Here is a 12,158-nt window from a genome sequence, read left to right as displayed (position 1 = left end):
GACCTGGCAGGACGTTTATTGGGCCTGCTGACGTCAGAACCATGCGGACGCACGGGCGGGAACAGGGAGGACACTGAGGCAGGTGTCATGGGCAGTACCCACCCAGACACTGGACAAGTTCACGGGGCACGATCTAAAGAACAGAGACCCCGGGCCACCCTGGACCCTCCGAGCCAGGGCCTGGGGCCTCCGGAGGGGCCGCTGGGCGTCCAGGGAGGGCAGCACATGAGGCCGTGAGACCCACAGGTCTGTCTCGGTGGCTGCCTGGGGCACGTGGACAGGGGGCCGGCCCTCCTCCTGGAACCACCGCTAGGCTCCGAGGGACAGAAAGCAGTCCCAGCTGGGCCGACAGGCACCAACTCGCGGCTTCAGGCCGCGTCCACCCTTGCCCCGTCCGTTGACGGGACACGACCTTGGCCGGTAAAGCCCGGAAGCCCGTGCTTCAAGGATGCCCGTTTCTTGATGTACCCGACGAAGGCCGGGGGTGTGTGGAACGTTCTGTCGCCGAGAGGGCCTAGGGGCCCCCCGGTCAGGGGTAGCTGAGGGGCACCCGCCGCCAGAGCCCCCCGCACAGGCAGTTCTTGATCCAGCGCTGTTCCCACTGCTTGACGGCCGTAGTCTTATTGGGTGACCTGAGCATGGTGACGCAGCCACACCTGGGGGCAGAGCCGGCAGGGTGAGGCGTGGGGGGGGGAGAGGGGGGCCTGCCCTCCGCCCTGCCGCTGGGCCTCTGCACGTGCTGCACCCCCACCACCAGAGCGCCGTTCCCGGGGCCGCCCGACACCGAGCTGGCTCCGCCACACCTCTGCGTCCCGGCTCAGCCCCGTGAGTGGCCACGGGTGTGGGGTTTTCGAGTCCCGGCCTGGCCGCTCCCGAGCAGCGTGACCCTGCGCGCCAGAACCTGCTCCCGGTCCCGGGGTTGTGTGGCGGCAAGTGGGGCTGCGTCCGCAAAGCACCCGGCCTTCGTTTCCGCACCCGCCGGGTGACGGAGAGCTACCCCGGGGCAGGCTCGGGCTGCGGGCACAGCTCGCCACCGATGCCCCAGGAGAGGGTGCTCAGGACCCCCCAAGGCGGCCGCGGCCCTCGCCGGGAGGCGCTCCCACGACCCGTGTTCACAGGCAGAGAGACAGGCTCGTGGCGGGAAGCCACCGGCCCCGGGGCAGGGCCGAGGGCGGGTCCGCGCGGCGGGCGCTCACCGGGTACAGGCCTTGCACTCCTCCGTGGGGTAGGCTCCCAGGTGCAGCCTTCGCAGGTGGTCGATCTTGGGCTGGCCCGGCGCCCTGGCGGACGAGAGGGGACACGTGAGGCACGCACACACCAGACGCGGGTCATCTCTGACGCGTGCCCTCTGCCCGCACACTCAACGGCGCAGGAAAGCTCTGGAAGCCACCGAGAACCCGCGGGGAGGAGCCGAGAACTGCGTTTGAATGTTTCCAAAACAACGCATTTTAAATCTCATTGTGATCGACCTCCTCTTCTCTTAAAGTTTTTCCCGAAACCCAAACCCAAATGAGTCAGGCGGTCCCTCCCACGGCAACACAAGAAGGAAGCTGCCAGAAGGGGGCGGGCCCAATGCCCGAAGCATCACACCCAAAGGGGGCCCCCAGGTGCTGACTTTCCTCCTTTGGCTCATCTGCGATTTCTGAAATTTCCACCCGAAGTAATGGACCTCGCGGAGGATTCGCGAGTCTCTCTTCATCACGTGAGCGTCCAAAACGGGGAAGCACCTTGTGCGACCTGGGGTCAGTGACCGCACCTTTCTCGCCTGAAGAGGGGGGACAAACCCCTGCCCCGTGGTGCTGCTGCGCAGCGAGGGCTCACACGGGAGTCTAAGCTAGGGTGACTGCCCCCTTACGGGGGCAGAGGCCGCAGCCCGGGTCCTCAAGGTCAAGCACACGGCACTCCACGCAGGGGTGACGCGCCAGACGGAGGGCAGGACACGGCCGAGCGCAAAGACAGAGAAAGGCGGCGGGGGAGTCGGGGACCGAGCGGGGCGTCTCTCGGGGACGGCGTTCAGGCGGAGCCCCGAAGGCGGCACCAGCAGGGCGCACGCGCAGGGGGCGAGGCGGAGCCGGGCACACACCTGCTGAGGCCGTCGGGCTGCACGGCGGCGCAGGCAGGCAGGGCGGGGGCCTTGCCGAACTGCAGGCGCAGAGGCTGCTTGGGCTGCAGGCGGCTGACGAGGCCGTCGCTGACGGGCAGCCAGTCCAGGCTGGGAATGAGCAGCTGGCTGGGCAGCAGGCAGCACTCGTCGACGAGCGCCTCGTCCGGCTCACTTGTGGGGCCCTCGTCACGGCCTGCGGGGAGGGGACCGTGGGGACGTCGCGCTGGGCGGCCCTGCCCGAGCGCCGCCTGCCGGGGGCGGGGCACCGAGGCCTCCTTGGAGCTCGGAGCAGCGGTCCCGGGCTCGGACTCCAGCTCTACCCTGACCTCCCAAGCGTCAGGACCCACTTATTCGTTTAACAAGTACACAGGGAGCGCTGGGTGTCCTTCCGAGAACAGGGCCTGCCGCAAACACGCGACCCGGTGACACAAGACAAGCAAACGGGCGCAGACGTTTAGCGAGCACCTGTGCTGGGCGCTGGGGACCACGACCGTTTAAGCTGGGGGAGCCTGTACTTGGGGAGTGGGGCGTCTCAGCCAGGACTTGTATTTTGATGGGGGGACGAGAGCCGAGGGCTGGCGTCTTACAGCAGATCCAGAGCTTGGTGAGCAGGCGGAAGAGCAGGGACATGCTGTCTTGGGTGTCTGAGGTGGCCGTGTACACGGGCAAGCAGCTGGGCTTTAGCAGGCCCCAGATCCGGATGACGACCATCAGCTCCCGCAGCATGCCCAGCGAGGTGCCGTCCCGCAGGAAGCTGTGTCCCGGCCGCAGCGGGGAGCCCTGTGGGGGAGGCACCCGGGCCACAGGCCTAAGCGCGGGCAGCATCCTAGGACCCCAGTGTGCGGGGAGATGGGCCGGCTTCCCTCGCACAGGCTGGGGGAGCCCCGGGCACCGGGCCCCCCTCTTTTCTGACGCGCAACGGACGGCTCCGGCTCCCGGACGCCACGCAGTGCCAGCAGGGGAGGGGAAGCGGTGCCCCCGGCAGGTAATGCGTGCGGGGGCGGGGACGCAGCGGCAGCCGGGACCATGGAGGCGGGCTGGGGGGAGGGGCCGCACCTGGTTGGGCAGACTGGCCAGCAAGTAGAGCACGAAGTCGCCCACCCACTGCAGCAGCTGCTGGAGCGCCTGCAGCGTGTTCATGTCCAGGACGAACTCTTCCGTCTTGAGGTTGATCATGACCTTGTCAATGTCTGGGAGGAGACGGGAGGTCAGGCGCCCCCCGGCCTCACGGTGCACGCACCCGGGGGCCGCGCCGACGCCCGGCAGCACCCACTGCGAGAGCCGGGCCCTGGGTCAGAGCGGCTCCTCTCCGGCCCCGCCCCCCCTCCCCCCCTCCCCCAGGCCTGGCCTGGCCGATGCTCCCCTGGGGCGAGCCCGGTGAGGGCCGGGGCGGCACCCACCGGCGTCCGTGATCTTGGCGCAGACCTCGGTCAGCCGGTCGCCGGGGCTCTTGTCGGGCGTGTTGAGGAAGTGTGGGCGCAGGAGGGACTTGAGCGTGGAGCTGACGGCCACGAGGAAGAGCTTGGCGTGGTAGTCGCACACGCGGGCCACTGTGCAGGGCGACAGCTTGCACAGCGAGGCCTTCATGGCCAGGATCCGGGTGGACAGGACCTGGGCGGGCAGGTGGCGTGAGCGGGCGGCCCCCGAGGGGCCCCGGAAGCGGCGCCCTCCCCCGCGGGGCAGGGAGGCAAGTGCAGTGCGAGGGGCGGGGCAGGGCGGCAAGTGCGAGGGGCGGGGCGAGGGGCGCGCCCCCCCCCCCCTCGCCTCCAAAGAGGCCCCCCACCTGCTGCAGGGCCGCGTTCTGGCGCGTGTACTCCTCGTGCAGCCTCTCCACCAGGCTCTGCACCATGGCGGGCTGCACGTGCAGGAGGGTGTCCCACCAGTCGTAGCCGGTCACCATGCAGTACTCCAGCAGGAAGAGCAAGTGCCGCAGGGCCAGGCTCACGTCCAGCGCGTGGCCCATGGAGGGCGAGATGCGGAGCATGCTCAGCTGCAGGGGAGGGCGGGGTGGGGAGCGCTGCGGGACCCCGCACCCCCTCCCCGGGCCGTCCCGCCTGCCAGGGGGTGGGGAGGCCGCACGCGCTGTGTCTGCGCTGCGGGCGGCACCTCCGAGGCCCCACCACACCCGCACGGGGCTTCTCGGGGACCGGCCTGTCACCAGGCTGCGTGGCCGGCGCGGACCCACTCGAGGGCCGCGGGGGTCTCCGCAGAGACACAGACCCTGTTCTCCAGAAGCGGAACGCCTCACGCCAGGCCGGCCTGTCTCCTGGAGACCCCAAGGGCGGAGCAAACGAGCAAGGGATTCCCAGTCAGCACGGGAGGCGGGGGATGGGCGGGCACGGCCACAGGGTGAGCGCACACAGCTCGCCCCTTCCTCCAGGCCCCCTTCCTCCAGGCCCCCTTCCTCCAGGCCAAGGCCAAGTCCCTCCGGGAACAAGGACACCCGCTGAGCACCCGCTACGCTTACGCTTACACGCTTCAGCGCACTTGATTCCAGAAATCCTACGTGAACAGCAACCACCCCAACGGCTCCTGCTGAGCACCTACTAGGCGCCACAGACCACGCCGGAGCTTTGATTAGACCTCAGAGACGACGGCCTCGGGCCCGCGAGCAGCAGGGAGGCAGCTCTGAAGCTTACCTTCCCGTGGTTGTCGATGCCGACCAGGGCCAGAGACGTCCAGGAGAGCTGCATGGCCTTGAAGTGGACGGCGGGGCCGGTGGTCCGCGGGCGCTTGATGGCCGGCTCGTCCGCGGAGCGCGGGGCCGCAGAACTGTAGAAGACGGCCATGCTCTGCAGCGACAGCCGGTGCACGATGTGGACGCTGCCGTCGTGAAAGGCCAGGGCCAGCCCTACAGGCCAGAGCACAGGCGGCTCAGCCGCCTGGGGGCCCGCCCGGCTCCCCACGGTGGGAAGGGGCCGCCCAGGGGAGAGGCGTGGCCCCAGGCCACCCACAGCCCACCAGCCGTCCCCCACAGCCAGCCGCTTTCCCCGCATCCTTTGCCAACAGCCCCAGGTTCGGGCTACGCCCCACCTCCTCTCCAAGGTGTGGCTGATGGGAGCAAATGGGTCCCTTCCAGGGAGACGGTGGGAAGGGACGGTGAATGCAAAGGCCCCGGGGCCCAGGAGCACACAGGGGCCTCGAGGGGAGGATGGGGGGTGGGGAGGCCTAACCCCCACGACCAGTGGGCGGCAGGGTTAGGGCTCACGTTGAGTCCTGACTCACTTGAGGTCAGGGACACCTGCAACTGAGCCCAGGACCGACACCTGAGGCGCCATAACAGAGCGCTGCCTACCTAAAAAGTCCGCCCCAAGTTCCTAACCTCTTCCTTATCGGTCACTAACAGCCCTTTATGCACGCAGTGTTCCGTCAGCCTGTCTCACGGCCTGGGAGCGTGTGGGATCCCGGAAGCGGGGCCGCCTGGCAGATAGGGGCAGGCCCCACGGCCCTAAGACTTGAGCCCCGGGCTCAGAGCCCACCGCCCCCAGGGGCTCGCGCCAGCTGTACCGAGGCCGGGGTAGAACTGGGTGTCGCTGGCCACCTTCAGGTCAGTGTTGGTGAGCGAGATGGGCAGCTTAGGCAGCGCCACGGCAGACACGCGGTCCAGGTCGTTGGTGGCCGACAGGATCCGCCACTTGAGAATCATGGGCTGTTTGTCACCAACTGAAAAGGGGGCCAGGGGAACGGGAAAACAACAACAGAATGAGAAATGCCACACGGCGGACCCCCGCCGGGGACGCCAGGCACGGCCGCCCCAGCACCCCCGTCTCCGGCCCTGCGCTGGGGACCCGGCCCCGCTCCGTCCCTCAAAGCACTCCATAGCCCAGGCAGCGGAACGGTCCATGGCAGGCACGTGACACACGTGGACCACCAGTCCTGCCCTGGGCCCTCGCCCGACCAGGAGGCCACAGGCAGTGGGAGGGAGGCCGCCGTGACCCTGGCTGAAGCTGGAGCAGAGCAGCGGGGTGCACCCCACTCCCGGCCACCACAAGCCCTGGCGACACAGCCAGCTCGCGGTGCGTTTTCTCGTGACGGGACAGGTCCTGGGCGGAGCCCAGCTCGGCCCGCCTGCTAAGGCTTGAGCTGGACGGTCAAGGGGCCACAGATCCGCGCCCCCTGCACCCACACCCCCCAGCAACAGGCAGAGTGGTTTCCGGGAGTCCCGGCGTGGCTAGAGGGCGCGGGCCAACATGACGCAAGAGGAGACACAGGGTGGATCTGCCGGGACGTGCCCGGGCAAGCCTGCAGGGACACGTGGCCATGGGGGGCGATCAGCACGGCCCACGCTGCCGGAAGGTGACGGCAGGCACACAAACCAGGTAGGAGCGGCGGAGGCGGCGCCCCCCCCCCCCCCCACCCAGAGCCGCGCGGGGCCACGGCTGTGAGCCAAATTGAGCTGGTTGTTACACGGCACAACCAACCGTCAAACAGCGTCTCCCAGCCGCCCACCTGTCTCGAGAGCTCGGCTCTGAACGGCTTGTCACAGCTCATAAACCTGCCGCAGACCCGAGCCCCCCAGGGGAAACTGAGGCCCAGGGAGCACTGAGACTGCCTGAGGCCAGAGTGTAATTTCGCATCTAACAAGGATGATGTCCGGACAGCACCCGCGGGCCAGTGGTCACACCGAGCACTGCACAAACGCTACGCGATGGCTGTGGCCAGGCTGGCCCTGGGGCTGGTCACCCACTGCACTGGGGCATAGGGACCGTGCAGACCTGTGTGGCCCTGCCCGCCACACGCGGTCATGCCGGCCGCCAGCTACGAGCTCACTCAGGACGCGGGGTCCGGGGAAGGTGCTTCATGCTAACCACTGGGCCCCCGCAGCGGGCAGCTTCTGTAACCACCCCGTGGCCCCCGTGGGGGGGCAGGAGCTGCGGGGCCTCTTGACATGGCTTCATTCGTAGTTCCCGCTTAGCACCCTCCCGAGCAGCCAACCGCTCCAGGGTCCATTAGCGCTAATCAGCAGGGAGCCCTGCTCTCATCAGCTGCAAATGCTATTTGTGGGCCCCGGGGGGCCTTCATCCCCTCTGAGCTCTGGCGGTGAAAATCAAGTGGCTTTTCCGACGTCGCAGTCATTAAAGGCTGGGCCAGCACGTCCCGAGCTCTGTCGGGGAGCGGGCACGGTCTTCAGGGAGGCTGGCACCATCTGGAGCCACCGGGGGCTCCACATTGAGTGCAGGGACAGGGGAGGGGGAGGTGAGCCATTGGGTACGTCCTGGGGAAACTCCGTCACCCCCTCTGGGTCTGTTTCCTCACCGTAAACCAGGGTTTCTGGAGGGTTCTGTTTTTAGGATTAGGTGCCCTCTGTGGCCCAGGGGACTGTGTGTACCCCCAGCCCTGCCGCACCGCCTGCTTGCTCCCCTTTGCTCAGCCCGCTCTAGCTCCTGCCTCATGCCCCAGGACCTTTGCACCACAGCTCCCTCAAGCAGGCACATGCTCCCCGCAGGAGGTGTGAGAGGGAGGCAGTCAGGCGACCCGCCTGTGGGATGACGACCGGGTAGGACCTCGCCTCTCTGAGCCCCGGGTCAGGTGGCTGTCTGGGACAGGAGCGAAGAGGCTGCATCGGCAGGGGTGAAGAGGGTGGGGCAGGCTGACACGGCCTGGCTGCTCGGAGCAGCTCCCTCACGCTGCCCCGGGAACGGGGAGACTCACCCACAGGCGAGATCTGCTGGAAGACGTTGTTCACGGGAAGCCCCTCCTTCCGCAGAGACCAACACTCCACGATGCTGCTCGTCTGGCTGGACGCACACAGGAGCACCTGCGGAGGCGGCCGCTGGTCCGGAGTGTGGAGCCGGAATGGTAGATTTCCCCCAGGGGAGAGCAAGGGGGAAGCTTCACGAAGCCGGGGCCTTACACTGGAACCCGGGGTGACCGCTGGACAACTGCCCCAGAGACGTCCCTGTCCTGGTCCCGGGACCCGCAGGCTGTGGGGCCCAGCGTCCTCGCGAGGTCCCCACGAGGGTGGGGCAAAGGGCCAGAGGCAGAGAGCCGGGCGGACCCCACGCTGCTGGCCGTGAGGATGAGGAGGGGCCGCGAGCCCAGGATGGGGCGCCTCGGGAAGCCAGAAGAGGGGGACACAGGGCTCCCTGGGGCCCCGGGGGGGGGGGTGTTAGCCCCACGTCTGACCCCGGACCCCAGAACTCGCGGGGAGGAGCGTGCGGCCAGGGGAGCGGGCCCGGGGCAGGACTCACCTGCTCTGACATGTCGCGGGCCAGGAACTTGAGGTGGGTGATGGCGGGGAACTTGTCCTTGCGGTTGAGGTCGGTGGTGCAGCGCATGAACAGCGAGGGCAGGATCTCGGTGTCGATGCGGCACTTCTCGCTGACCACGCTCACGCACACCTTGTAGAACTGCACGGGGGAGGCGCTGCTGCCGTCCGCGGTGGCCACCACGATGTTGCCGCCGCCCGTGAAGGCGATGTCCGCCAGGGCCACGCGGCCGCGCAGCCGGCACAGACTCTCCGTTGACGTCAGCACCTGCCCGCTGGGCTTGAGCAGGGACACGGTGACCAGGCCGCTGACCGTCACTGCGATCCAGCCCTCCATCGGCTTGCCGCCGAACAGCGTGAGGGACGGCGAGAATTTGACGCGGGAGAACTTCTCGCCGAAGCTGGAGGCGCCCGACTGTGGGGGGAGAAGGGAGCACGGGGTCTGCTTACTGCCGATGCTGGACCCAGCTGAGGACGTCAGCAACAGATGGCCTGCCCAGACTTTAGGGGTCTGCCCTTTGTGACCTGACAACCCCCCCTTGGGGTGTAGAAAGAGGAATTCCGGGGTGCACTGGATTCTGAGAACAGCTGTCAGTTAAATGAACGGTTCACTGAGGATACCAGCCACCAGCTGAATGGAAGGTTCATTAAGGACAGCAGCCATCAGTTAAATGGGGGCTCGCAGAAAACACAGGTGCTGACAGCCTGATCGAAGGCATGAATCGGGCGAGTTGGGCCGGGACTACAAAAACCAAAGGGTGCTGGTGGCGGGAGAGGAGGAGCCAGATGGCGGGGGGACAGGCAGGGTGCACGGTCTCACCTACTGCAATGGCATCGGCCTGCTCGGGTGAACACCCACCTTTTCCACGTGCAATGCCAGCTTCACCCCATTGTGCAGCCAGGACAGCGCCACGATGGGGTCCCCCTCCACCAAGCTGCCCACAGAGCTCTCCCAGCTGTTGGCCAGGTGGTCGGCCATGCTCCAGCACTTGATCTGCCCGTCAGCATCAGCCGACAGGAGCCGGGAGCCTGTGGACCACAAACCCACACTGCAAACCCTCAGGGTGCACAGGGGCAGCGATTCCAGTGCGTTCAGGGCCTGGGAGGGGCAAGCTGGTGGAGGCTGAGCAGGGGAGTGGCATAAGGTGTGCTCGCGGGGACGTGACAATTGTAACAGATTGAGGGTTCGAGTCCCAGCTGTGAACTCTGGGGACGTGACCGGGAAGAGACAGAGTGTGTTACCCTGAGATTCAGGATGGAGGGAGAGCATCGCTATCCCCCTCAGTCATGTAGAACCACCCATGCCCAGGCCGGGCCTCACCTGACTGGTCCCACTCCAGGCAGGTGATGGCCTCGCTGTGCTCTGAGTTGACGGAGTGCACATCCCAGGGGTGTTCCGTATCCAGGATGTGGATCATGCGGGTGAGGTCTGCGGGGACAGCACACAGCACAGCAGCGGTAACAACCAGGAAGCTACGACAACCCCGGGAGGGGTCAAGGATGAATCCAGCGACCATGCCACCCACGGGGGAGTCAGGGGCATCTGCTGCTGACCACACAGACAGCCTCCACACAGGTGCTATGGAGGAAGAGGCTTCTGTGTTCCCTTGGAAACCGAAGCAGGCCTGAACCTGGCCACTAGCGTCACGGTGTTTTTACAAGAGACACAAAATAGAACAGGGAGAAAATGATCCCCAAAGGCTAATGATGGGCATCTCTCCACGGTCTCTTCCCCTTTAAATTTCTCTGCTTTTCTATTTTTTTCCTAATACATATTACCCAGACAGTAAAGGGAAAACAGCCCCCAACTAAGTACCTTAGACGTTTTCAAATGCAAGATAGTAACATGGACGGTCTGGAAGCCTTAGTGGACCCCGCTCCCCTTGCCCCATTTCATCCCTCGGGGGCGATTCCAGCACCAGGTGTGGGGAGCACAGCATCTGGCCTCTGCACACCTGCGAGCCTGGCGTCCTCACTACCCCGTTATGGATGAGAAAACCCTGAGAGGGCCCACATGGGTGAGGGGCAGCTCCCAGGCAGGCCTGGAGACCCAAAGTTCCCCCACAGGGACACACAGGAGCGGGGCTGGGGTCAAGGAGGCACACACCCTGGTCGTCATTTCGAAGGTCGGTGGTGAAGGCAATGAGGTTACGGCAGGACCAGGCACAGGCCAGAGGCACCGACGGACAGTGGGTACTCTTGGGCCATCTCTCCCACTCGCAGACGTAAGCCAGATCCATTGTGCCCACAGGCCACAGGTCACACCCCGAGGACAGTCACCAGCTCCTGGGGCTGGGGGGGGGGGGCGGCGGAGACTGGCTCATCAGTGACATTCACTGAGTGCCTGCAGGATGCCGAGCTCCACACTGGACACCCGGTTCCCACAGGGAATGAAAGGAACCCAACCGATTCTCTACGATTCCCTGCCCTTGGGTCTCATGTGCTGTGTGATTGAAGCTGAATTTTAAACAAGGGGATGGGGAGGTCTCATCAGGGAGACAACATCAAAGCACAGGTGTGAGGGAGCAAGACACACGATATCTGGGGGAAGGTGGAGGGGACAGCAAACGCAAAGGCCCAGAGGCTGGACCGAGCCTGGGGTGTTCAAGGAGTGGCCAAGCAGCCCAGGCAGCTAGAGCAGATGAGTGAAGGGGAAGGGGGCCAGAGGTGAGGAGGGTGGGTGGTGGGGACGCTGGAGGCCTTCACCCTAGTGGGGTGGGGGGGGAGCCGGGGAGGGCGATGAACTATTTACATTTGCGCAGGACCCCTCGGGCGGGCTGGAGTGCACCACCAGGGGTGGGGCGGAGGGGAGTGCACTGGTCCTCGTAGGCAGCAATAAAGGCAGTGGGAAGCGCATGCAGAGGTCGGGCCTGGGTCCATCCTGGGGGAAGAGCTAGGAGACCCCATCCAGCGGAGGCAGAAAGTCGTGCCCGAGGCGGGACTTGCTGAGCCCAACAATGACAATGCTCTACGCGCAGGCACCGATTACAGGTTACTCCTTTCACAGAAGTGCCATCAGCTCCCTTTCTCTGAGTCACGACCCCCAGGTCCCGCTACGTCTTCGAGCCCAGACCAGGGACACCAAGGCCCCTCCCACAAGCCCCCCGCAAGTCTTTAAATTCTGCCCTCAAAGCCCCAGACCCCATCCCCTACAATCTTTCCTTTCCAGAATCCCCTCCCAGTTTACCCCTTGAGCCCCCGAGCCCGGCCTAAGCTCTCAGACTCCACCCCACGGACCCCAAACCCTTCACCTGCCAGGTGTTCACGGGGCCCTCCTGGTCCCACCGCCAAATCCCCCATTATCCTCGAGCCTCACCCCCAGCCCGGACCAGACCCCCAGTTAGTCCCCGGCTCCACGCAAGTTTCTGCCACAACCCCCAGACCCCGCCCAGCGACCCCCGCCAGCCGCGCGCCCGGCGCCCTCTGACCCCGCAGGCCCCGCCCCGGGCCCGCGGGTCCCCGCCTCCTCCGGGCTGCGTTCCCACCCTCCCCGGCCGCGGGCGCCGAGCGGACGCTGGCTGTCCCCTGCGGGCCCCGCAGCCCCGCGCTCACCAGGCCGGCCCAGGCGCCAAGCCGAGCAGGCGGCCGCGGCCCCGAGTCTCTCTAGCTCCCCGGTTCCGGCGCCGCCATCTTCCCCGGGACCAACGAGTCGCCCGCGCAGCGCGGCCGCTTCCCAGAGGCTTCTGGGACGGAGGCGACTCCGCCCCTCTTCCGGGATATTTGCATATGGGACTTTACAGCGTCCCAGCAGCCACCTGAGTTATATTTGGTGGAACAATGAACCACTTTTTCAGTTTCAGTGAGTGATCGCATTTGATCGCACTATATGTTGTAGGAATCTAGGAG

General features: G+C 66.3%; 1 protein-coding gene across 5 annotated transcripts; it reads right to left on the bottom strand.

Annotated features, from left to right (window-relative positions):
- MED16 (mediator complex subunit 16) lies at nucleotides 1-11,998 on the bottom strand. Of its 5 annotated transcripts, none has more exons than XM_047848289.1 (16): nucleotides 11,865-11,991; nucleotides 11,065-11,205; nucleotides 10,420-10,604; nucleotides 9,634-9,741; nucleotides 9,172-9,341; nucleotides 8,296-8,727; nucleotides 7,757-7,862; nucleotides 5,612-5,767; nucleotides 4,744-4,955; nucleotides 3,888-4,094; nucleotides 3,505-3,715; nucleotides 3,161-3,294; nucleotides 2,692-2,884; nucleotides 2,084-2,297; nucleotides 1,197-1,280; nucleotides 1-656 (listed from the first exon to the last, which is right to left on the bottom strand). In XM_047848289.1, the coding sequence occupies exons 3-16, from the start codon at nucleotides 10,550-10,552 to the stop codon at nucleotides 530-532; spliced, it is 2,487 nt and encodes an 828-aa protein (XP_047704245.1). In that variant the 5' UTR covers nucleotides 10,553-10,604; nucleotides 11,065-11,205; nucleotides 11,865-11,991; the 3' UTR covers nucleotides 1-529. The 5 variants fall into 5 exon arrangements, with proteins under 5 accessions (XP_047704245.1, XP_047704244.1, XP_047704246.1 ...); XM_047848288.1 differs by having other exon boundaries at nucleotides 11,065-11,280; nucleotides 11,865-11,960; XM_047848290.1 differs by having other exon boundaries at nucleotides 11,065-11,193; nucleotides 11,865-11,948.
- Nucleotides 11,999-12,158: the final 160 nt, after the last annotated feature.

Source organism: Prionailurus viverrinus, unplaced genomic scaffold (genome assembly GCF_022837055.1).
Source record: "Prionailurus viverrinus isolate Anna unplaced genomic scaffold, UM_Priviv_1.0 scaffold_60, whole genome shotgun sequence".
Taxonomy (NCBI): domain Eukaryota; kingdom Metazoa; phylum Chordata; class Mammalia; order Carnivora; family Felidae; genus Prionailurus; species Prionailurus viverrinus.
Note: the sequence above shows the minus strand (reverse complement) of the source record. Positions and strands in the feature narration are given on the sequence as shown.